The sequence below is a fragment of the Chiloscyllium punctatum genome, chromosome 32 (assembly GCF_047496795.1).
Source record: "Chiloscyllium punctatum isolate Juve2018m chromosome 32, sChiPun1.3, whole genome shotgun sequence".
Lineage (NCBI taxonomy): Eukaryota > Metazoa > Chordata > Chondrichthyes > Orectolobiformes > Hemiscylliidae > Chiloscyllium > Chiloscyllium punctatum.
This window is the reverse complement of record NC_092770.1, coordinates 16,186,373-16,212,742: the sequence shown is the minus strand read 5'-3', so window position 1 is coordinate 16,212,742 and position 26,370 is coordinate 16,186,373. Positions and strand designations below refer to the sequence as shown.

The 26,370-nt window shown below is 44.5% G+C and overlaps 2 protein-coding genes across 4 annotated transcripts in view; one reads left to right on the top strand and one right to left on the bottom strand.

Moving 5' to 3' along the window:
- Positions 1-14,116, bottom strand: part of LOC140457925 (CD9 antigen-like) — a 108,209-nt gene extending 94,093 nt beyond the window's left edge. Inside the window, exon 1 of the mRNA XM_072551737.1 lies at positions 13,922-14,116. Coding sequence (XP_072407838.1) covers positions 13,922-13,983 — 62 coding nt within the window. The 5' untranslated portion in view covers positions 13,984-14,116. The remainder of the gene's footprint in view (positions 1-13,921) is intronic.
- LOC140457924 (plakophilin-2-like) overlaps positions 1-26,370 on the top strand; it is a 53,494-nt gene extending 27,124 nt beyond the window's left edge. The window contains exons 6-13 of one of the 3 annotated variants that reach the window (XM_072551734.1): positions 492-663; positions 12,965-13,082; positions 15,120-15,278; positions 16,550-16,726; positions 19,301-19,454; positions 20,333-20,522; positions 21,551-21,638; positions 24,441-26,370. In XM_072551734.1, coding sequence (XP_072407835.1) covers positions 492-663; positions 12,965-13,082; positions 15,120-15,278; positions 16,550-16,726; positions 19,301-19,454; positions 20,333-20,522; positions 21,551-21,638; positions 24,441-24,524 — 1,142 coding nt within the window. In that variant the 3' untranslated portion in view covers positions 24,525-26,370. The remainder of the gene's footprint in view (positions 1-491; positions 664-12,964; positions 13,083-15,119; positions 15,279-16,549; positions 16,727-19,300; positions 19,455-20,332; positions 20,523-21,550; positions 21,639-24,440) is intronic. The other 2 variants (XM_072551733.1, XM_072551735.1) reach the window with 2 other exon arrangements.

Below are 26,370 nucleotides of genomic sequence, written 5' to 3'. Positions count from 1 at the left end.
CGGGCAACTGTCTGTGTGGAGTTTGCACATTCTCCCCGTGTCTGCGTGGGTTTCCTCCGGGTGCTCCGGTTTCCTCCCACAGTCCAAAGATGTGCAGGTTAAGTGAATTGGTCATTGTAAATTGCCCGTAGTGTTAGGTGAAGGGGTAAATGTAGGGGAATGGGTCTGGGTGGGTTGCTGTTCGGAGGGTCGGTGTGGACTTGTAGGGCCGAAGGGTCTGTTTCCGCACTGTAAGTAATCTAATCTAATTAGATGTGGGAGACCAGCGATAACTGCACTGGAATGGTCTAGTTGCATAATCAAAAATAGGAATGCTTTTTCCCGTGGAGACTTTAATCATTTTTGGGAAGCTTGGCAAGTCTGCTGAGAATTTTGTCTCACTTTAAGGAACAAACCAGATCCCTCCACCCCTCCCCCACTCTGCCCTCCCCAGATTGCCAGGCTTTCATCATCTGACTCATGCTTTTCTCCTTGTTTTCCCCAAATGCCAGGTTTACTCTGGAACTTGTCTTCCAATGAATATCTAAAGGCTGACCTCATCAAGAGAACTTTAAAACCATTGACAACATCAATTATCATTCCATTCTCGGGCTGGCCAGACGGAGATGTGAAAAATTTTGACATAGACCCTGACATCTTCTACAACACCACCGGATGTTTGAGGTGAGCTCCCACAGGGTCCCAGGTGGATGCATATGGTCTCAGAAAGCATGACCAGTGTCCAGTGTGGTTCACAGATGAGCATTTATGCCTGTAAATCTCAACATGGTGGGTTCAAGATCCAAACGAGAGCTTCAAGCTCAAAATGCTTACAAAGACAGAAGTTGCTGGAAAAGCTCAGCAGGTTTGGCAGCATCTGTGGAGAGAAATCAGAGTTAACGTTTTGTGTCGAGTGACCTTTCCTCAGCAGGTCTGGTAGAATTGAGGAAGGGTCACTCAACCCAAAATGTTAACTCTGATTTCTCTCCACAGATGCTGCCAAACCTGCTGAGCTTCATCAGGAGTTTCTGATTTTGTTTCTGATTTACTGCATCCACAGCTCCTACGATTTTTATTTAAGCTCAAAATGCTCTCCTGCATTCCCAGAGCAGTGCTGAGGGAGTGCTGCAATGTCGGAGGGTTAGTACTGAGGGAGTGCCACACCATCAGAGTGTCAATACTGAGGGACTGCCACACTGTCGGAAGGTCAGTGCTAAGGGAGTGCTGCACTGTCAGAGGGTCAGTACTGAGAGAGTGCTGCAACGTCGGAGGGTCAGTACTGAGGGAGTGCCACACTGTCAGAAGGTCAGTGCTGAGGGAGTGCTGCACTGTCAGAGGGTCACTAATGAGGGGGTCCCACATTGTCGGAGGGTCAGTGCTGAGATAGCGCTGCACTTTTGAAAGGTCAGTACTGAAGCAGTGCGGCACGGTTAGCAGGTCAGTACCTAGGTAGTGGCACTCTGTTGGTGGGTCAGTATTGAGTGAGTGCCACACTGTGGGAGTGCCAGGTCTGAGGGAGCACCACACTGTGTGATGTGCTTTTTCCAGTGAGATGTTGAATCCTTGCTTGATGTGCCGTCTCAGGTGAAAGTATAGAAATTCCAAGGACCGCTATTTTAGAGCAAAGTTTGGGAATTCTCCCAGGTGTACAGGCCAGGATTTATCCCTTCGGCAATACCTAAGCAGAGAGTATCTGATTGTGTCACAATTGCTTTTCCTGGAATCTTGTGCTGTGTAAAGTGGTGACTGTGGTTTTCCACATGAAAAGATTTTGTTTTATTTCTTGTAAAGTACTTTGAAGCGTCCTTAATCTATGAATGGTTCTGTAGAATTTTCTTTAGGTCAGACAGTATATGATTTATCCGCCCTGATATAACAAAGAGAAAATGTTCTCTTAATCCACATCAAGAACCTAACTAGGTGGCTCCCTTCACTTCTGGCTTTCATGAAAACGTTCGCCTAGAGACACCTTCTGCTTTCATTTTGCATTCTGCAATCTATTTTTTAAAAAAGTGGTCAAAGGTGCAGAGCTATGATAAAAGGCACACCTTTCAGGTGGAATGGCCTCAAAGTTGGCTTCCAGTTTCTGGCGTGAAATATGAGAGGGCATGCCAACCACAACCTGTCAACCAAGCGCTGTATTTCTGTGCTATCAAAGGCTGGGAACTTTGTTTTATTATTTCAAGTATGAGTGCAGCATGGACCCCACCTTTTTTAAAAAAAAACTGCATTTATGTAGCACCTTTTGCAGCCACTGGATGCCCCCAAATCACTTTGTAGCCATCAACATATTTATGAATTGTAGCCAATGCTGTAGTCTCACTGACAATATGTGCACAGATAGCTCCCACAAACAGCAATATGATTAATTCCAGACAATCCGCTGATAGCGGGTTAAACGTCAGTCAGGACACCTCTTGTGTTTATTTTTGAAAGTGTGCTGCGGGACCTTCTCACCCATCTGTCAGGACCTCAGTTTAACCTCTCGCCTGAAAGACAATGCAGGACTCCCTCGGTACGACCCTGGAGTTGCCTGCCTTGATTTGTTTGAGCTCAATGCGGAACTTCAAAAAGAACGACCAACTGAGCCCTTGGCCTGCCCACACCGCCAGGTCAAATAGTACAGATCCCAGCAACCGGGGAATCCGGGCATCAGATGGTAGAAAAAGCACCAGAGGGAGTGACGAGAAAGAGTTTTTTTAACCATCACGTTGTGAGAGGGCAGGGGAAAGTGGTTTCAACAACAAGTTTCAAAAGGAAATTGGATAAATATTTGAAAAGGGAAGAATGATGAGTAGATTAGATTAGATTACTTACAATGTGGAAACAGGCCCTTCGGCCCAACAAGTCCACACCACCCCACCGAAGCGCAACCCACCCATACCCCTACATCTACCCCTTACCTAACACTATGGGCAATTAAACATGGCCAATTCACCTTACCTACACATCTTTGGAGTGTGGGAGGAAACCGGAGCACCCGGAGGAAACCCATGCAGACACGGGGAGAATGTGCAAACTCCACACAGTACTATGAGGGGATGGTGCAGATGGAATTAACTGGACCATTTCATAGTTGCCTGTTCAGGCATTCTTGCTGCAACAGCATTCAATAGTTTTTATTGTAGGAAACATAGGGTTGCCAGAGCACGGTTCCTACTTTGCCTCAATACTCTTTCTGTGAACAGTGCTCCAAAAGCATTTGTTGCCCGTCTTGAACTGAGTGGTTTGGTCAGCCATTTTGAGGGCACTTAAGAGTCTACCACATCACTCTGTATGTCTGGTGTCATATGAAGGCTGGACCAGGTGAGATTGGCAGATTACCTTCCCTAAAAGTGAAGCTGATGAAATTTTTGCAACAATTGACAATAGTTGTCACGCTTAGACCAGCTTTATAACTTGGTATTAAATTTCCACCAGCTGGTATGATGGGAATTGAATCATTTTCTCAGTGTATTTAGCCTGGGTCTCTGGAAAACACAAATTCAGCGACATTACCTCCACATCACCACTTCTCCAATAACAAACAAATAGAATATCAAGTGAAGTAATGTGATTTGTGGCAGATTTCAGCCCAAATATTGCTTGTGAAATGCTTAGAAATACTTCTGGGCAAATGGTCTTGAATTCACTAATAATCAGATTCAAAGGGGGAGGCGCAGGGGCAGTGGAACTAATTCGGCAAAGAACAAAGCCTGCACTGATCCATATCCTCTGTCTAAACCTATCACCTATTTTCTAAGGATCTATATCCCTCTGCTCCCTGCCCATTCATGTATCTGTCTAGATACATCTTAAATGACGCTATTGTACCCACCTTTTCCACCTCCACTGACAATGCGTTCCAGGCAACCACCACCCTCTGCATAAAGAACTTTCCATGCATATCTCCCCTAAACTTTTCCCCTCTCACTTTGAACTCGTGACCCCTTGTAATTGATTTCCCCTCTCTGGGAAAACGTTTCTTGCTATCCACCCTGTCTAATCCTCTCATGATTTTGTAGACCTCAATCAGGTTCCCCCCTCAACCTCCATCTTTCTAATGGAAATAATCCTAATCTACTCAACCTCTCTTCATAGCTAGTGCCCTCCATAACCGGCAACATCCTGGTGAACCTCCACTACACCCTCTCCAAAGCATCCACATCCTTTTGGTAATGTAGCAATCAGAACTGTACGCAATATTCCAAATGTGGCCGAGCCAAAGTCTTATACAACTGTGACATGACCTGCCAACACTTGTACTCAAACCCCATCCAATGAAGGAAAGCATGCCATATGCCTTCTTGACAACTCTATCGACCCACAATGCCAACTTCAGAGAACAATGGACCCGAAAACCCAGATCTCTCTGTACATCAATTTTCCCTCGGACTTTACTGTATAGTTCACTCTCAAATTGGATCTTCCAAAATGCATCACCTCACATTTGCCCGGATTGAACTCCATCTGCCATTTCTCTGCCCAACTCTCCAGTCTATCTATACTCTGCTGTATTCTCTAACACTATCTGCTAGTCCACCAATCTTAATGTCGTCTGCAAACTTGCTAATCAGACTAGCTGTACCTTCCTCCAAATCATTTATGTATATAAATATTCTATCAAAAAGTCACATGGGCATGATGGGCCAAACAGCCTCCTTTTATGCTGTGAGACTGTGTGGGGAAGGACGTTTTGAGTTTTCTGCCTGGCCACACAATGGGGGCTGCAAATTGGCTGGCCAATTGTCTTAAGCTTTTGATTTCAATGAGATTCCAATGGGCTCCCCACTACAGTATTGAGAATTAGTGAGTTGTTGTTTATGTGCATAGAAGTTTCAGCTGGAAAATTCAGGCAAGTTTCCTTCACTTACAAACGTTAAGGTTCCTGTTCTGACCCTCAATGTGTTGACGCATTTCAGCTGTTAACTGTTCATGCTCAGTAGAGAACTCTTCATAATGAGCTGTGGGCAGAATCCTTTGTAACCACACCCTATGTGATGATGTGCTTCCTGATTTTATGGTCTGAAACTTCTAATTTTAAACATGTGCCTCCTTGTTTTAGACTCCCCAGCAGAGGAAATGGTTTCTCTCAATCTGTCTTATCCAAACCCTTAATTATCTTAAATACATCAATTAGATCACCCTAAATTATCTACGTGCATCCTGTTATCATCTATTTAACTCTTTCAGCCCCACCACCATCTGGTGACTCTCTGCTGCCCTCTCTCCAGAACCACTGTCTCCTCCTTGTGTGGTACCAAAGCCTAACCACAGCCACTCCAGGTGCAATCTGACCATTGTTTTGCAATCCAACTGTAGCGTAGCTCCAACCCTTTCTTGGTGTATTAACTTGAATATAAAGACACATGTCTTCCAGTGGTTTCAGTCTCAAGAAGGTATTAGTGTTCCTGCTGAAGTATCATGTACCCCTTCCGAACCATGCTAGGTTAGGTATAAGAAACAGCCTACATACAGCCTGCTCATGCCAACCATATTAAAAGACCATATGAAGCAGGAACAAAATTAGGCCATTCAGCCCATTGTATCTGAACTGCCATTCAGTGAGATCCTGGCTGACCTGATAATCCGCAGCTCCACTTTTCTGCCTTTTCCCCATTACCCTTGACTCCTTTCCTGATTAACAATCTATCTATCTCAGCCTTGAATATAACTTGATGACCCAGCCACTACAGCCCTCTATGATTAAGAATTCTACAGATTCAGTATGTTCTGAGAGAAGAATCCTCCTCATCTGTGTCTTAAATGGGTGATGCTTTAATCTGAGATTATGCTTTCTGGTTCTAGACTCTCCCACAGGGGAAACAACCCAGTCAAGTCCGCTACGAATCTGCTATAGGCAATGAAATATTGGGGTTGACTGGCTTGTTAACATAGTACCAGTTACATGGAGAGACTGAAGAACTAGGCCATGTTCTCCTTTAAGCAGAGAGCAAGGTTGGAGGGAGCAGGGCTGGAGGGATTTGATGGATGTATTCAAATTTGTGAACCATTTGAACAGTGCAAATGAGACTTCTTTCCAAGCTGACAGAGAACTGAGGAAACTCTTTAAATAAAGGAAGCAAATGGTAATCGGGAATTCACTGCCTGAAAGAACAGTGAAAGAGAATTGAAATGATAACAAAGAAACTGCAGATCTGTGGGGAGCGAGCAGGGACGTGGGACTAATTGGGCAACAGCTCCTTCAGAGAGCCTGCACTGGAATGACAGGCTGCTTTGAAAAGACCATATGAAATAGGGACAGGAGAAGGCCATTCAGCCCCTCAAGCCTGCTCTACCATTCAATAGGATCATGGCTGATCTGATATTCCTCACATTCTCTTTCCTGACTTTTCCCTGTAACCCTTCATCCATGACTGATCAAAAATACATCTATCCCAGCCTTAAATATACATAAAGACTCTGCCTCCACAGGTCTCTGTGTCAAGGAGTTCCAAAGACCTACAACCCTCTGAGAGGAGAAATACCTCCCCATTTCAGTCTTAAATTCAGGCCCCTTTATTCTGAGACTACCTCCTCCAGTCAGAGACTCTCCCTTATTATTGCTTACTGCTGGTAGGTTAAGTAGTGAGCCAATTAGCAGCAACCACTGGACAGAACAAGCCAGTGATAGGAGGAAGAAGGTGTGAGGTAGTAGAGTGGAGTCGCAAGACTTGAGAGGTGTGTGAGAGACAGAGGGTGGCAGAGTCAGAGAAAGGGGAGTGAGGAAAGCTGCGATGGTGAAAGAGACAGAAGACGCCACTGTGGATGTTGTTAGGCTAGAGGGTTGGAGGATGGAAGACAGATAGAGGGCATGAGAGAGGGAGGATGTGGGGGTGGCTGGTGGAAATGGAGATGAATTAAAGGTAGAAGGGAGACGAGAGGGAGTAAGAAGGCTACAAGTGTAGGACGAGTGGGCGGGAGGGAAAAGGAAAACTGCAAGAGTCATAGAGTCCAAGAGTTAGAGTCCTACAGCATGGAGACAGGCCTTTTGGCCCAACCTGGTCCATGCCGATCAAAATGTCCATCAATCTAACTGTATTTCCCTGCACTCAGCCCTTATTCTTCTAAACCTTTCCTATCCATGTACTTGTCCAAGTGCCTTTTAAATGTTGTTAATGTACCCATCTCAACCACTTCTGCTGGCAGCTCATTCCATTTGCATGGAATATACACCTCTGTGTTATAAAAAAAAAGCTGCCCTTCAGGTTCCCTTTTATTCTTTCCCCTCTAACTTTAAACTGCTGCCCTTTCGTCCTTGATTCCCCAACCTTGGGGGAAAAAGACTGAGTGCATTCACCCTATCCACACCTCACATGATCTTTTACATCTCGATAAGATCCCCCCCTCTCAGTCTCGGGCCATCTTGCTTCTGCAATCTCTTTGTCTCTCTTCCTTGCAAATGTTTTCCTATTCAAGTATATTAATGCAATTTGCTTTTGAAAGTTATTACTGACTTTCTTTCTATGTCATTTCAGGCAGTACATGGCAATCCAATTTGCTGCAATTAATCATTCTCATCACCTCCCTGGCTCTTTTTCCAGTTATCTAACATCTTTGACCATTGGTTACTGACCCATCTACCACCTAATGGAAATAATTTCTCCTTAATTAATTAAATACAAGGACAGCAGGTATATGGAAACACCACAATTTTCAGGATCCTCTCGAAGACACTGACTTTGGAAATATATTGCTGTTCCCTCAGTGTCATAGGAGTCAAAATCCTGGAGTTCCCCACCACCTCATGGGAACAAATGCTGGTCCAGTCAACAAGCCCTACTCCCTGAACCAATTTTTAAAAAACTGTTCATATTTATAAATTATTCTGAACACCTCTATTAAATCTTCCTTTTTTATTCTTTGTTCTAAGAAGAACAGTTCCAGCTGCTCTAAGTTCCCTCTGCCTTAAAGTAATACAAATGCTTTGCCCATGTGCTCAATGCTAAAGGTGTTGCAAAACAATCAGCCGCTGTGCTGCGTTCCCAAAGATCTGGCAGGTGAGACTCACACACATAATTTTCTCATAATTTGTCCTCTAGCTACACCCCTGTCTCCCATCTTTAACTCTGTATTTGAGCTTTGCTAAATAGCAACTGACTGTATTCTCCCGGGCAACTGTTTGGTTGCTGACTCACAAGCCATGTTGAGACACGCTGATGATAAGGGCGAGTCACCAATACCTGAATGGCACTGAGCCCAAACTTAAACCAGCAGGGGAGGAGGGAGACAGTAAACACTGCACAAGGGAGGTGAAGCAGTCACAGTCCGAGATCTTTATGGGTTTTCAGTATTTTTACCAAAGAACATCATTTTATTGAACTCATTGGTTCAATATTCTAATTCCTTTAAAATCCATGCTCAAATTAGTGGGCAAAGGAGTTCTGAACAAATATACTGGCCCGAGGACTTGTTGGCAAGATCATGGTGAGTTCTACAGCATTTGTAGACCGTCCAGAGGGAGAGATTCTTGGTGAGCTGTGAATCGTTACAATTTACTGGACAATATGTGGCTTCAGCCTCACTAAATTGGCAGCTCACCCCTCGACAAGTCTTGTCAGTTTTATTGAATTGCAACTGAATCATTCATTAAGCCCGCTGATAACATTAGGGCAGGTCTTATTCAGCATAACAGCGTAAGGACCTTTTTGCTCTGCAATGCTGTTCCCGGTGCAATTTTCCCCCTCCTTGGAGGTGGCGAGGAAGGTGGTGAAAAGAGCAAGGAAGTAGGCAAGTTGGCTCAGGAGTGGCACTTGCCCATTCTCTGTCACCTCAGCAACAAAGTGCTGGGTGAGAAAGTCCACAGAGACCATGGGTCACCTTCTCAGCAATTAAAGCCCTTGAGTGTCTGATTCATGGTCATTGGACCAATAACCTGCCTCCCTTGTAAGTGAGAAAAGTGGTTTGTTTCCTAACTAGGAAGCCAGGGTGACCTCCCCACTAAATTGTGTTGGGGAGGGGGGGGGGCACTCTATTTGCTGTTAGCTGAGGCAATCAAGGGCACAGATGGTGAGGAAGAGGGTCACAGCTGAAAACCACCCACTACTGCCCTTGTTTGTGCTCCCTCTGCCCACAAGACCCAGAGACAAGGGACTGAAAACATCACGGTTGGATGATGATTGGGTAGGCCTCCAGTGCTGATCAACAGCTCCCAAAGATAGCCAGTCTCTACTTGGCTGGCATTTCCTGGTAAGGTGGCATCATGGAAGGCAGTTGCAAACTGTCTTTGCTTGAGCACAGTTGGGAAACAAGAATCCCGGAAATCCTGCCTGCAGTAAGTGGGAGAATATGATGAATGGATGCCATAGAGTCTGGAAGCATTCATAATGACGGAGTTCTGGGAGAGTTCTGATGAAAACAGTTTGAAGAGAAAGTCACACTGGACTTGACATTAGCTCCCTCTTCACAAGTGCTGCCAGACCTGCTGAATTTCTCCAGCACTCTCTGCGTTTCTTTCAGATTTCCAACATCTGCAGCATTTTGCTTTTATTTGACATAGGGGAGGCAGGAAGAGAAAACTCGCTCGGGTCACAGAGAGAAACCTCTCCATGAAACTTGATACTTAACGAATTCCTGATAACATTCAGCCTGCCAACACTGTTTCTAACTCTGTAGGTGCTGCGGGTTTTCTCAGCAATTTATTTTTAATCGTTCTAAACAGTAGTGACAAAGTTCAATGTGGTGAAGTAATTCATTTTGGCAGGGAAAAGTAATTCCCAACAAATTCAGATCTGGGCCTATCCCTTTAGGTAAATGACTGCTGGGTGCAGTGGGGCAAGAAGCCAGATTCTTGCCTTCTCTGAATTCACGCACAACACTCACTAATTCATGTATTTAAACCTGACACTAAGGCATTGGAGCATATGCAGCAATGAGCAACTCTTCCCAAGGGTGGGGACTGAATCTTAACATGAAAATCTGTCATTTTCTGCTTGATTAATTTCCCTCTGGCAAGACATTCATATTTCTAACATCGCCAGCAGATGAAAATATAGTACATGACTGTGAAAACTGAAAATCTTTCTTAAGAAAGATTGAGATTACAAAGGGATTTGTTGATAGGGTAGATGTAAGATGATAAGGAACAATGTTATCCAGAGAGACATCTTCATTTGATGTACTTACGCCCATCAGTGAACTATTTAAACATACGGAAAAGGAGGAATCTCCACTCTCTTACTATTTGAACAGAGGCTGATGAAGTTATAGAATCATAGAATGACAGAATACTAAGAGGACATCTCCCCTTCTTACGGATGGTGCCCCAGTGATTGAATGTTCCTGGGTGTTTTGGGGTGAATTTGCCCTCCACTCCCATGTGTTTTGATGCTGGTGTTCGGCCAATGAGTTCAGGACTCTCTCAAGCACAGGCCCCGTGGATCAGCAGCATGTGCAATGCCTCTCTCCCAGTCCTAGGTGAAAGCTTTGCAGATTGTGACAATGTGACTCTCACTTCCTTCTAAATGAAGATAACGTGGCTTTGCCAACTTGGTAATGTTGGGGTGTGCCCCAGTGTAACAGGAAGGAGAATTACATCTCTTGGAAAAGTGGATACAGTTATTCACAAAGTAAACTACAGTTTACAGGAGTGACGGGTGATTACAATTTGGCGTCATAAACTGAAACACGTTTGTATTCTGGTTGAGTCATTATCAAATCACAGGAAAGTGAGGACACTTCAAGGCTCACACACCAGAACACAATGATATTTCAACGATGAAGTTGTATTCCATCTCTCATTTATCACAATGAGACTAGTCACGGGGGAAGTCTGAGGCATGATAATTATGTCATGAGGCTAATAATCCAGAGACCCTAATTGTCTGTGGGCATGGGTTCAAATCCCACCATGGCACATTGTAAAATTTGAATTCAATAAAATAATCAGTAATTAAAAGCTAGAGTGATAGAATAATCATTGTCGATTGTTGTAGAAACCCATTTGGTTCATTCATGCCATTTAAGGAGGGAAATCAGCAGTCCTTACCTGGTCTGGCCTACATGTGACTCCAAACCTACAGCAGTGTAGTTCAACTTAAAATTTCACCAGCTGCACTCGGATGGGGGAGGAGTGAACCAATGCCTACAGACTATTAGTCTGGGCCTCCGAATTAATATGTAGGTGCCATTAAACTGCATTAATTGCTCCTTTCATTTGGTCAAAAACTGAACAATCTTATCTGCTGAGCTACTCAAAGGGAACAAACACAAAAATCACCATTGAATTATGTAGTTGTTTAAAAGTTCTTCTCTTATTCATCACCATGGAAACATGAGTATAAATATTTCACAAGTATAATAGATAGATGCGTCAGCTGTGTTGTAAACTTTGCACCTGACTCTCTGTTAAATATTAATCTAAATGGATTTGTTTTATGCCTTCTCATGCTAAAAACCTGGATTATAGACACTAACATTTTCAGAAATTCTGCTAATCCTTAAACTGTAGAACTAAATTTGATTAAGAGATAGCAAAATAAAACAGTATCCAGATTCCAACTCCACCAGGCTATCCAGAACAGTTGCCAAATCCTGTAGGATATATTCCTGGAGTAAATTACATGACCACCTTTATTCCCTCTGCTTCACCGCCGCCCACCTCCTGCCATTGGATGACTGATACATCAATCATCACAATGTTTCCCCCCAAATGGTCATTTAACCCATCCATCATTGTGTCACCCAACTTCCCCACATCTGATTGGACACTAAAGGCATTATTCATCACCTGATTGGATGACTCCTGTCTCTTATTTCCCCCCCACCAGTGCACTTTATATAACAAAAGTGCTCAAACAAATAAAAAGCAAAACTTGTTTTTATTGTCTCAGAAGATTTGCTTTCAGGTTTTACTGTTTTGGAAATTAATCTTCGGTCCCTGTAGACTCCAGACTAGTCTGGGAGGGTTAGTAACATTACAGGTGACAGATGTACCCTCACTCACTATGTGCATTCAGCTTGTAGTATGTCAGTTTGTTCCTTGTTTATTTAGCTTGGCTGTGAATGTTATCTCTCTACCGCAGGAAACATTCTGTAAAAGCTGCAGCAATGACATTGCCCATGGGGTCAAGCAAATTTAGTCCTAGATTATTCAAACCGTATCCTTCACCTGTTGGCACATCAACTCTGTTAGCTCATCTCAGATCAGACTCCATTACCAGATGCAAGCTAATGACAATACAATGCCAAAATGTGGCTGTCTGTGTGTCATACCTTGGCCTTTGGTCATGTTGTTGAAAACCACCAAGATTCAGTTCTTTCAGTTAATAACATAAAGACTTTAAAAAATATAAGGGCCTTTTCCTCTGACTAAGCTATGGTGGTGTGTCATAATAATCCAGAGGCTAATGCTTTGGAGACACAGTTTCAAATCCCACCATGGCAGTTGGAAGAATTTATTTCAACCCATGCAAGGCCAGTCTGATTGATGGTGACTATCATCTAAAACCTGCCAGTAACCTTTTAGGGAAGGAAATCTGCCAACCTTACTCAATCTGACCTACATCTCCAGAACCAAAGCAACACGGTTACTCTGAAATGGCCTACCAACCCACACACTTGGGAATGAGCCAGAAATGCTGACCTGACCAGTAACACTAACAGACCATGACAGAAATAAGATCATTTGTATTGTGTTCTTTTAACATGTGGATATAAAGCATCTTATGGACTCCAGTTATCCATTTGCTTTTCGGTCACTTAGAATTGGAAATTGGTCGTCTGCATACATGTAACGTAGCTTTTTTTCTTAAAATGTACTTTGCTTTGTAAAATTTAGAAAAAAGAATTCAGAAAGCATTTCACCTTGAATATTACAGAATTTGCAATAAAATTCAATGTCTCTGTGCAGAATAGTCTGCTTTATACAATGGTAATAACCTAAATAATTCGCTTACAATGTACAGTGGCCACCATGTAAAGTCTGATGTAATAATTGATCAGAATTGTAAAGAATTGAAGTTAGTTTGCATTGATTGCTGAGCTCCCACTGTCTCTCTCTCTACAGAAACCTGAGCTCAGCCAGTCCAGAGGGCCGAAAACAAATGAGAGAATGTGAGGGGCTGATTGATTCCCTTGTCCACTTCATTCAGTTCACCATTGCCAATAATCAAGAGGACGATAAGGTAAAAATCAAGGCTTTATGGTGTGATTCCTCCAAGCCCCTCCACCAGTGCTCATGTTCCATCCTTGGAAGAGTTTGAAACCAGCCCATACCCCTTCCTGCTATTCCTCTGACCATTCCCTTTTGAACCATCGCAGACATGAGCTGTGGATTCCAGGAAATAAGTAACCAGCAAAAACTGGCACAAAGACCACTTCAAACAAAAGGAACTGAACAAGAGAGTGTGAAGTGATGCATTTTGGAAAGAGAGAAAATATAAAACAATTCTAAAGGAGGTGAAAGAACAAAGAGCAAGGGTGATCCATTAGTGCTGGCACTGAGCTTGAAAAAGTAGTTGAAAAGGCACATTGGTTCAGAGTTTTATAAGTAACACTTTAAAATACAAATATAAGGAAATTACAATGAAATAGAAACAGAAACTACTGGAGAACCTCAGCAGGTCTGGCAGCATCAGTGGAGAGTAGAATTGAGTTAACATATTAAATCTAATGTGACTGTTCTTCAGATCTTTAGGTTCAGATTCATCTCAGAGCTCTGCAATCTCTCAGCATTTAGATCAAATGCTTCTTGTTTATATTTCTTGCCAGAAAGGATAATTTCACATTTTCTGACATTATACTCCATTTACCACCTCACTTATCTTGTAGCCTCCTTATGCCCTTTTCGCAATTTACTGTCTTAACTAGCTTTGCGCCATGAACAAATTTAGCAAAACACATCCTCTGTCCCTTTATCTAAGTTATTTATGTAAATTACTAACAGTTGAGGTTCCAGCATCAGTCCTGTGCCAAACCACTTGTTACATCTTGCCAAACTTGAAAAAGACCCATTTGTACTCACATTCTGCTTCCTGTTTGCCAACTATTCTTCTTTCCATGCCAATATGTGACCTCGTTCACCATGAACTTTTATTTTCCACAATAACCTTTGATGTCACACCTAATCAAATGCCTTCTGGAAATTTAAGTCCATACATCCACCAATTTCCCCTTCTATAGCATGCATTTCTTCCTCAAATCACTTCAACAGATTGGTTGGAAATGATTTTCTTTTCGCTAAAACATGTTGACTTTGCCTGATTACCTTGAAAAACCTGCTAAACACCTTTCATAAGAACTTTGAACCTTTTTTCCTCTGGCAGATATTAGGCTAACTGGTTTGAGTTTACCTGCTTTCTGTCCCTCTTTTTTTTGATAAAATTAGTTATATTTAGTTATCCTTCAACTTCATGATTCTGGATTTCCAACCCAGTGACATTGTCACCACATCCGCAGTATAACAGCACCTGTTACAATGTAATATTTTTTCCAAGATGGAATTCCACCTCTCTGAAGTAGCTAGCCAGTTGAAAATTCACCTTTGTGTGAAAGGTAGTGGAGAGTTTTAATCTGCTCCTGAGAACAATAAGCTGCAGACAGCTCCTCAAGGGCTTGAATGTCCTTGAGCCTATATTAAAGACCAGGCTGGTGAGTCTCCACGTTGCTGGACCTACTTCAATCTGGAGAGAGTGAGGACTGCAGACACTGGAGATCAGAGTCAAGAGTGTGGTGCTGGAAAAGCACAGCTGGTCAGGCAGCATCCAAGGAGCAGAAGCTGCGCTTTTCCAGCACCACACTCTCGACCCCTACTTCAATCTGTCCTGTTGCCTCCATCTTCCATGCAGACTGGAACAACCCCACCAGTGAGCTCCCTTCAAACCATACACCATCCTGACATATCGCACACCATTCCTTCACTGTGGCTGGGTTCAAATCCTGGAAACCCCTCCCTAACAAGAGTGTGGGTGTCTGCACGCCACATGGACTGCATCAATACAAGAATGCAGCTCACTACCACCTTCTCCAAGGAAATTGGGAAATGGGCTTTAAATGTTGGCTCTGCCAATCCCCTGAAAGAATGTCTTTTTATATAAAAGACTGCCCCTTGAGATAGCCCGCTGTGGTCTAAGGCTTGAGTGTCTAGTTCTGAGGAGTTGAACTCTCTAGCAATCAGTTCTGTCTGTGACAGGTTGGAATAAGTCTCGTTGCTCTCTCCTCAGTCAACAGAGAACTGCATGTGCATCTTACATAACCTGTCTTTCCAACTGGAGAGTGAGCTGCCAAGTGCCTACTGTGAGAATCTGGCCTGGAAAAATGCTGCCTCATCACAGAAGAAGTCAGGAGGGTGCTTTGGAGCACGAAGTTCACGGCTGAAGGAGGTAGGTCCTGACAATCTACCTCGCCCTAGGGCTCAACACCATATCAATCCAAAATCAACCCTGAGGAACAATTACATGTGCAGAAATCTCTTAATGTTTAATTTCAGGAAAATATAACTGTGAGGCACATTGGATTAAATCAGCCAGGCTTGATTGTGAGAATATAAGTGACTTTTGTGTCACTTCTTCCAGAACTCAGTCCCAACGTGCTTTACAACCGATGAATTACTTCAGTGTAATCACTGGGTGTAATGTAGGATAAACAAGATCCAGAAAGGCAAGAGTTAATGACCAAATAATCTGTTTTAGCTTTGTTGATTACCAAATGAATGTTAACCCCAGTACCCCAGAACTGATAGGATCATCCAGAAATTGGAAATTTCAGATAAATCAGATCAAACAGGCGTAGATCTCTTTCTGGATTAGTGGTGCTGGAAGAGCACAGCAGTTCAGGCAGCATCCAACGAGCAGCTTTCGCTGCTCGTTGGATGCTGCCTGAACTGCTGTGCTCTTCCAGCACCACTAATCCAGTATTTGGTTTTCAGCATCTGCAGTCATTGTTTTTACCTTGTAGATCTCTTTCTGCCTACAATTGTACCAGTAAATACTGAGCCTTCTGAGGTGATGTTAATCCTTGATTCGATTTGATTTATTATTGTTACATGTACCGAGATATAGTGAAAAGTTTTCTACATCAGGGTAACAGATGTGGGCGGCACGGTGGCACAGTGGTTAGCACTGTTGCGGCACAGTGGTTAGCACTGCTGCCTCACAGCGCCAGAGATCTGGGTTCAATTCCCGCCTCAGGCGACTAACTGCATGGAGTTTGCACGTTCTCCCCGTGTCTGCGTGGGTTTCCTCCGGGTGCTCCGGTTTCCTCCCACAGTCCAAAGATGTGCAGGTCAGGTGAATTGGCCATGCTAAATTGCCCGTAGTGTTAGGTAAGGGGTAAATGTAGAGGTATGGATGGGTTGCGCTTCGGCGGGGCGGTGTGGACTTGTTGGGCCGAAGGGCCTGTTTCCACACTGTAAGTAATCTAATCTAATCTAATTCAAAGAATGCAGGATATAGTGTTACAGCTACAGAGAAGTGACAGAGAAAGATCAATTCTTCTTTGAGAGGTCAGTTCATAAGTCTGACAACAGCAGGGAAGAAGCTGTTCTTGAACCTGACATAAAGCAAGATTCACAATAGAAATTCCATGGTTTACACCAGAGGGACATGTTGATTTTTTTTCCAGTTATTGATAGATTCTGAATCTATCCCATCAGGAGGACCTGGCCAATATTCCAACTTTGGAAGAGAAGAGGAATCCCAAGGGTATTGAGTGGCTTTGGCATAGTTTGGTGGTGAGGATGTACCTTTCTCTCGTCGCGAGGAGTACCAGGAACTGCACCCAGGAGGCTTCACTAGGAGCTCTCCAAAACCTCACCGCCAGTAATGGGCCGGTAAGAAAGATTCCCAGGAAATAATGTTCAGAATGGCATCAGCCCGTCTCTTGCAGATGCACGCGCAGTGTTTTATTACTGCAACTGACAAGGTGAGATCCAGTTCGAGTTTCTTTGAGGTGAACAGGTACGGTCCGCAGCTCAGAATTCAAAGCCCCGACTGCAGGAGTTGGGTCACACATCAAAATGAAGTAGTGTTTACCCCTAGAGGCAGGGAGAGAAATCACAAAGGAGGAGAACTTCTTCAAGGTAGGCATCCTTGGAAGAGGATTCGCAGTAAGGTTAAAATCAACTAGGCAGAAGTGGGTACTGCAGATGCTGGAGATCAGAGTCAAGATTAGAGTGGTGCTGGAAAGGCACAGCAGGTCAGGCAGCGTCTGAGGAGCAGGAAAATTGACGTTTTGGGCAAAAGCCCTTCAACAGGAATTTTGCCAGAAACGTCAATTTCCCTGGTCCTCAGATGCTGCCTGACCTGCTGTGCCTTTCCAGCACCACTCTGATCTCCAGCATCTGCAGTACCCACTTCTGCCGAGAGAAATCACAGACCCCAGTCCTGCTCCTGACCTGAGAACACTGGGCTCCATGTTGGTTTCTATAAAACCCCATCCTGTGGTGTGTCTATCCCTGGTACCTATACAACTCCAAAACAGAACCATCACCCAGTGACACAACATGTACTTGGTGTGCTCACTCCTCGTGAAATCAGTTCTGTACATCACTGACATTTGTTAGTATGGATGTTACTGTCTTGATATTAAATGCATGTATCTTTTAAGGAGGCATATCTTCAATTGCTATCAATCATTACCTCAGTAAGATATGACACATTGCTAGGGAGACAGTTAGAAGCAGCAGTGATATATGTGGTCTGGCAGCATCAGTGGAGAGAGAAACAATGTAAATATTTTGAGTCCCTTCACCAAGATGGAATTATGAGTCATACCAGACTCAAAATGTTAACTGTCTTTCTGTCTCCACAGATGCTGCCAGACCTGCTGAGTTTCTCCAGCATTCTCTGTGTTTGTTTTATATTTCCAGCATCTGCAGTATTTTGCTGTTATTTGGGATGTATTAGAGTCATTGAGGTATAACAGCACAGGAACAACCTTTAAACCTATGCCACAACCTTTAAACCTATGCTAAATTCATCACTTCCTCAGTTACCTGCCTGTCTAATTGGTTACAAATTGCACATAGATTCCCAAAAGGTGTTATTTGAAGACACAGCTATATTAGCGAGTTTTGAGAAGATTTGTAGCTCAGGTTGAGGTTCTGGATGTCGGTTTGCCCACTGAGCTGGAAGGTTCATTTCCAGATATTTCATCACCCTACTAGGTAACATCTTCAGTGGGCCTCAGGAACCAACTGCCAGACTACTCAGACCCCTTGGCATCATGGTAGCCCACAAACCCGTCAACACGCTAAAACAGCAGCTAATGAACTTGAAAGACTCCACACAGACAACAAGCAAAACTAATGTCATTTATAAAATAACGTGCAAGAACTGTAACAAACACTACATTGGACAAACAGGCAGAAAACTAGCCACCAGGATACATGAACATCAACTAGCCACAAAACGACGTGACCCTCTCACTGGTATCCTTACATACAGATGAGGAAGGACACCACTTCAACTGGGACAACACATCCATCTTAGGACAAACCAAACAGAGACACGGCACGAGAATTCCTAGAATTCCAACCAGAATTCTGTTAACAAACACATCAAGTTACACCCCATCTACCACCCCCTGAAAAAAGAACAGGAAATGACATCACCACAGGAAATAACATCACTAACCCAAAGAAACCCAAACATATAAATAGAAATCAGGAACCATGTACACTGCTTCACCTGAGGCCCACTGAAGATGTTACCTAGTCGGGTGACAAAACATCTGGAAATGAACCTCCCAGCTCAGCGAGCAAACCTACATCCAGATATAGCTATATGCAGATAAAGAAACCACATGATTCTTTCACTAATGTTTGAGTTACATTACATTTTAACAAATTAATGCAACATAGTGGCAGCAGTTCTGATCTTAAACTGTGGTCAGTCAATGGCATAGTACTGAGATGGATGGTCTTGTGTAGTAGACCACTCCAGGAGTCCGAATCACTGCAGTAACATGCTGTTTAACACACATTATATTCTGGAGCTATGGGTAATTATGGTAGCATCTCCGATGTTCTTTCTATCAATGCCTGTTCCCACTCTTACCACCTGCCCTTGGTTTGTGTTAAAAGATTTATGCTGGTTGATATTCTACTTACTTGAACACGCTTTCCTCATACCTCCTGGAGTGGAATGTGGACCCAAACTTCCTGGCTCTCACTATCAATTCTTACCAATTCCCAAGAGATACTGAGGTGCAGACCTTAAAATGGATTGTTCAGTATGTGGTCGGTTTGACAGATGCAACGTGTTTTGCTGATTCCAATTCCTTTTAACTTTAACGAATCACTGAAGTTTTCCTGTATTGTACAGTCCCTGCTGGTGACAGGAAGCCAATTAAACAATGTGAACTAAGATCTAGGGTTTAATCTTGCATGTTTGGCCATTGTTAGATGGGATTCACCATTTCTGAGATTATCACGTCGAAAGAGAATGGACTTCAGCACATCAGACGGATGTTGTACTCGAAGGAGTCGAGTGTACAGAAAGCCGCGGTCTCTTTATTGAGAAACATGTCACGAAACCCAAAGGTCCACGAGGAACTGAGTGAGTCGAATGTAGTTTACTAAATAGAAAATAGCTTGTGGAAAATGTATTTTTTGAAATTCGCGTCACAAACAGAAGTGTGACTTTGGGCCGCAGCTGAAGCCTGGGACAGGAATTGCCAGAACCAATGTCAGCACTGCCAGTTCTCAGTCTCTGGTCTTTTACAAAGTGGGGCAAGAGTGATCGCAGTAAGCAGCTTCTTAAGTGAATAAGCAGTTTTCACTCGTGACCTCAATTCAAGGAAGCGGGTGCAGCATTTAAAACAAAAATCTGCTGGAAGTGATGTGTGTGCAATGCAGTCTGGTGGAGGGGCCTGGAATTAATGTCAGACCTCTCTAGTAGCATATATCAGGCCTTCCCTCTGGATGCATAGGAAGCAGCCATCAACAATATGGCAGCCTGCATGCAATGAACACTATACACACTATATTGAACCTTATGGGGGAAAGTGGGATTCAGTTGCTAAAGTCAACAATTTATCTGTCAGTGAGGGTAGAATTGATCCCCACAGGCTTCAGACACTAACACCAGGGTCAAACGGGAGTCAGAACTCACCACATGAGAGAAGCACTCACTCAGCAGTGACTTTTCTGAGCGGCTGTGCCTGCAGTTGAGAGTCGGTTAGCTCAGTTTGCCGGACAGCTGGTTTGCGATACAAAGTGACACCAGCAATACAGGTTCAATTCCTGCACTGATTGAGGTTACCATGAAGGTCTCTCATTAACCTCCTGTGGCACGATGACCCTCAGGTTAAACCATCAACAGTTGTCTCTCTCGAATGAGACAGCAGCCCTATGGTCCTGTGACAACATGGTGACTTTATATTTCCACTTAATAGAAATGTTAGTATTTGTTCTCCTCCTCTTCTGTACCTCCAGCCAGTCTGATCATGCCCGACCTGCTGTCCATTCTCCCGGAACCAGACACTGTCTCTCCGATGCCTAATGAGACGATCTCTTTTATCTGCCATGTGCTGAACAACCTCATTCAGAATAACCCGCAGAATACTCGCAACTTTGTGCAGAATGGAGGCCTGAAGAAAGTCGTAAGCATTAGCAACGATGACCGGTAAGTGGGACTGACACCCAGGACGATACAGCAATGGCGGGGGGGTTGTCTTAATATTGAGCATGTCATCAATGTGGCACCAGGTACTGGGGTGACTTTGGCTGTGAGCAGTTGTGTAAAATGGACAATAGTTAATCCATATTTCAATTTCTTTATGTCTTTGCATCTCTCTCAATGTTTTATTTCTGTATGGGTGGCTCTTGGTAAGATTCTGAGATGGGAATGTATGCCCATTAGCATCTACCAGGCCCATCCTGTTGATATTTTCACAACATAACTCATTGTGTCCTTTATTCGAGTTGCTGCCATATTGCAGCTGGGACTGGTATCATTTGGGTTCATTTTGTTGGACACTGCTAATCTACGAAAATGAAATAATAGAGAGGGAGGCTGTTCAGCCTGATAATTTTGTGCTATCTTTTGACGACCTTTTCTATTAGTGGGAACTGAAGGAGGCCATTCAGCCCATTGAGCCAGAATCCCCATTCAATGAGATAATGGCTGATCTGATACTTAGAAATCTCCCTACCCTGACCTTGAATATGCTTGATGACCCAACCTGAACAACCTCTTTGTGGTTAAGAATTTACAGATTCACTACCGTCTGAGAGAAACAAAGTCCTCCTCAACTCTGTCTTCACTGGGTGGGCCCTCGCTCTGGGCTTATGCCCTCTGGTCCTAGACTGTCCCACAGGGGAAAGCAGCCTTTCAACATCCACCTTGTCAAGTCCCCTAAGAATTTTGTATGTTTCCCATAAAGCCGTATGATTGTGTGAGGTCAGTTTGGGGGTGGGCAAGAAGTGGGTGTGGTTGGTGGGCTGGCCACCATCTCTCCCCACAACGCCAACACTCACGGTATCCCCAGCTCATTGTGGAGAGGATATAAACCCCAGGCCATTCAGGAGCGGGTTTGGAGACAGCACAACACTGCTTGGGAACCAGTGGGAGTGCAAGGCTCATTTCTGTGCTGTAAATGGTTTATAAGGTTCCAGTGTGCGATCTGAAACTTTGGTGCCTCTGTTTTCCAGTAATGTTACCACCCCAGCTGGAAAAGCTGCCTCCAACCTGCTGTACAGCCTATGGTTACAACGGGACCTTCACAGTACCTACAAAAAGGTGGGCTTTATGAACTGTTTCCACGGGATTATTTCCCCTGGTTTCTCTTTGCGTCATTGCTGATGTCGTTTTGCCTCAAGCTAGGTGCTAATCCCCAGATACTGGATTAGTGGTGCTGGAAGAGCACAGCAGTTCAGGCAGCATCCAACGAGCAGCGAAATCAACGTTTCGGGCAAAAGCCCTTCATCAGGAATAAAGGCAGTGAGCCTGAAGCATGGAGAGATAAGCTAGAGGAGGGTGGGGGTGGGGAGAGAGTAGCATAGAGTACAATGGGTGAGTGGGGGAGGAGATGAAGGTGATAGGTCAAGGAGGAGAGGGTAGAGTGGATAGGTGGAAAAGAAGATAGGCAGGTCGGACAAGTCAAGGAGACAGTAACTGAGCTGGAAGTTTGAAACTAGGATGAGGTGGGGGAAGGGGAAATGAGGAAGCTGTTGATGCCCTGGGGTTGAAGTGTTCCGAGGCGGAAGAGAGCAGGGTGTCGAGGTCACATCACAATTAAATAACTTCTCCTCTCACCCAGGCCGATTCTAATTTACACACTGACTCTTCATAGCGGTGCAGATGGAACCCATTTCTCATGTGCTGTATACTTGAGAAAGTCCTCATCTTGACTTTAAATCGTTCCTTGGCCTTGCCACTTCCTTATCTCTGTAACTTCCTGCAAACGTACTACCCTCTGGGATATCTGCATTGCTCTCATTTTGAACTCCTGGTGTTCCCTCCATTTTAATCAGTCTGTCACTGAAGGTGGGGTCTGCAGCAGCCTGGGTCCTGAGCTTTAGAATTCCCTCTGAAAAGCCTCTTCCTGGTCCCAGACTCTCCACTGGGGGTGAAGGGCGCATTGCAGTTCTGACTTTACAAAGAATCCGTGTCAATCCAGTAGATCCGGGATTTCTTGCTGTTGTTGTGGAGGAGGAATCCTTGGAATGGCTGCAAGAGGGAGAAATACTGCCTGGTCTACGCGCCAACCATTCCCAGCATCCTTTACTAGCTGCCCCATCCCCCTCACCCCCAGCCCCTCAGCAGAGGGGTCAGGACCATTGGTAAAAATGATTTGCAATTGTAATTAAATAATTTATTTAAAAAAAATTGGCCTGATACTCACTGTAGTGTATGGAGACGGTCAGTTACCTGGGTAGTGATGCCAATAGTCTGGGTTCAATTCCCATGGAAGTCTCAGCCTTACCCCTGCAGCGACCTCATCTTCAGCTTTGTGCAGGGTTGCTTTCTCATTGGAGAGAGATGATTGGTGGTGGTTTAACCTGAGGGTCAGCACACCTCAGGCAAGGGAGGGTCGTTCATGATCACCTCAGCCGGTGTGGGAATTGAACCCCCGGTGTTGGTACCACAAACCCACCATCCAGCCAACTGAGCTAACTGACCTAGGAAAGCAACTGGGCAATCTGCTCAATCGGCAGGGAAGTGAAACTGGTTCACTGATGTCCTTTGGGGTTGGGAAGCCTCCATCCCTGCGTGGTCCCAGTTTACAAGTGACTCCACTCCCACTCTGTGTGCTTGATGTTTTGTGCCCTCTGACCTTGCCTCACGATCAGGGTCTCGAGTAAAGAGTGGGGTGAGGTGATTTGTAAAGAAGAGGAGGGGGGGTGGGGATGTGGTGTAACATCAGGAACTGGCCAACAGGGGGCCCACCGTGCCTGGCCCTAGGTCTGGGCTGTTCTGCTCAGATCAGAGTGGGGCTGTGGGTCAGAGCTCTACCTCACGCTGGAGGGAGGAGGGGCTGCAGTGCGGAGGCCCCAGCCTGACAGGGCGTGGCCTCAGGAGGGGGAGTGCTGTGAGGGGGATCTGAGGAGGCAGCAGCAAGGGCTTGGGCCAGAAACAGCATGGGGCATGTGATCCCTGCTTCGGGCATTGCCTGGCCAACTATTCAGTCCCTTCCATTTTAAAAGCTAGATTATGGTGGTGCGGTCAAGTCACTGGATTAATACCCAGAGGCCCACGCTAGAGCTCCAGAGTCACTGGTTCAAAGTCACAACAACTGGTGAAATTTAAACCTGATAAGTAAAAGCTACTCTGTATTGGTGACCAAGACAACGATCAGTGAGTGCTGTCAAAACCCATCTGGTTCACTAATACTATTTTGGGAATGACATCTACCTCCTTTAGCCAGTCCGGCCTACATGGGGCCTGAAGTTCCCTCTGAAAAGACTGAGCAAACCACCCCAATAATTAGGGGTTGCCAACAGATTCTGGCCTTCTCAGTGATGCCCACATCGTCACGGGGGTGTTACTACACTGAAGGTGGCCATTCAGCCCATCTGTGTTTGCATCAGCTCTTCCACAGAATGAACAGTATAAAAAAAGTGGCAAAGGGTGTTCTCTTCAGTATCCTGCCTCAATCAGCATAAATGAAACAGAATCCCTGCTCATTATTACATTGATGTTTATAGTTAAAAATCACACAGCACCAGGTTGTAGTCCAACAGGTTTATTTGGAAGCACTAGCTTTCAAGGTCCTGCCTCTTCAGCAGGTGGTTGCTTGATGAAGAGGCAGCGCTCAGAAAGCTAGTGCTTCCAAATAAACCTGTTGGACTAGAACCTGGCGTTGTCATTTTTAACTTTGTCCACCCCAGTCCAACACCACCATCTCCACATCATTGCTGTTTTTGGCAGCTTGCTGTGCACACATTGGTGGCTGGGTTGTTCATACTACAACAGTTACCACTTTGCAAATAAAGTTGTTCATTAGCTCTTTGGGATTCCCGGAGGTTGACAGAGTATTATAGGAATGTGGGACCACTCTGCTCTGTTACTTATTGAGAATTTGCTTTGTTTAATTCGAAGGCTGGATTCACCAAGTCAGATTTTATCAATAACCGAACGACAAAGGCCTATCATGCAGCTCGTGAACGGAAGTCGTTTTACTGAGATTGACAGAGACAGCGATGACGCCAACAAGCCCCTTTCCCATGAGGAGGGGGAAGAGTTTACTTTTGGGGAGGACCCACATTTCCTTGGCTGGCGTTATCCAGACAGTGATACAGGTCAGGGCTTTACTGAGTTCGACTCCGTGCTGAGTAACAGCTCCTTCATCGCGACTGCCAGATGAACTACTGCTGCTCTATAGCCTTGACCCAAAGGTCAGACAAGCTGTTAAACACTGAAAACAACAAATGCTGGAGATGGCAGTATCCATGGAGAGAGAGCAAGCTAACGTTCCAAGTGTGGATGACTGGTTAACACCCTCCAGGCAACACATGACAATGGATTAGCATTCCACCTACAAATCCTCAAATTCCCAGGAAGAAAAGGAACATTATTGTGCTGGGCAGCTTGTATCTGAACTACCACTGGCTCCACCGAGCCATCACAGTGTTGAGAAGGAGATTTGATACCTAATTATAGCATACCTGCTCTGTTTTAGCTGTACAAATACATTGACTGGGTTAGCATTTCAATGTCTGACAGTGCCTTTTAGAATATGCAAATTACTCATTTATATTTATCAGGGTTCAGTCTCTAAAGTGAAAGATTTCTTTTCACTAATTGGGTCTTGGAATACAAATAAATGGCAGGGGTGTCATTTATTGCCCATCCCTGGTTGCCCTTGAGAAGGTGTTGGTGAGCTGCCTTCCTGAACCACTTCTGTAGATGGACCCACGATGCTGTTAGAGAGGGAATTCCAGGATTTTGACTCAGCGACAGTGAAGGGACAGCAACACATTTTCAAATTGGGGGAGTGAGTGGCTCAGAGGGGAACTTGCAGGGGGGGGGGGGGTGTTCCCATGTAGCTGCTGACTTTGTCCTTCCAGATGGAAAGTGGTCGTGAGTTTGAAAGGTTCCTTCAACATAGAGATCTAGGATGTGAGGGACAGACAGGAGAATGGGACAGATTGCATTGTCCTTTCAGAGTTCGAGCTTAAACTGAGCAGTCTCCTTCTGTTCTATAAGATTCCATGACCAAGAACTTGTGACTGGTGCAGTCGGGGAGGGGGAGGGGGTGGGGCTGTGTGTGTGTGCGCAGTGACAGTCAAATGTAACGTTATTGATCAGCCAGTCGGGAGCAAGACATGTTTCGAAATGAAAGCATTCAACACTTCCCTTTCAGGTCCCTTGACAGGGGGATCAGTTCTGATAGGATTCAGGCTGATCCTATTTTATCGCAGGGCGCAGACATTGCAAACTTTCTAAAGGGACCTCTAAGAGGACAATGAGCCTGCATATTTGCATGTGGAGTAGAGGCCAATTACCCACTGTGGGTGTGCATGATGGGGGAGCGAGCCTTGTGTAACTTGGCAGCAGTGCTGAGAGACACTGCCATTAGCACCCACCACTTTGGTGTCTTAGGTAATGCATTTTCTGCTTTGGACTGTGGTGTTAAAACCCTCTTTTCTCTGACTCTGAACAGAAAGCTCATCCATTGAAAGTTGAAGGCTTTGATTTCGTTAGTTTATTAATCTGCGTGTAGATTTTCATCCCAGTGGGTTTATTTGGGGAAGGTAGCGTGGGGGAGGATCCTTGGAGGGGATTAAGAGGATCTTTTTTCTCAAGAAAACATGAAACCGGTGTGTTTTTGGATTGAGCCTCTGGAATTGGGTGTGTGTGAGTTCAATTTGTTTGGTGTCTATAACGTAAACAGTCTTTTGGACATTGTATGCTGTGCAGTCGGTCTGACACGACTGCATTCTTCAGCTGAATAAAACTTGCCTCATTCACTGAATGTGTGATGCTGCATTTGTGAAAGTGGGAATACCTGAGTGGATATAGCTGCACG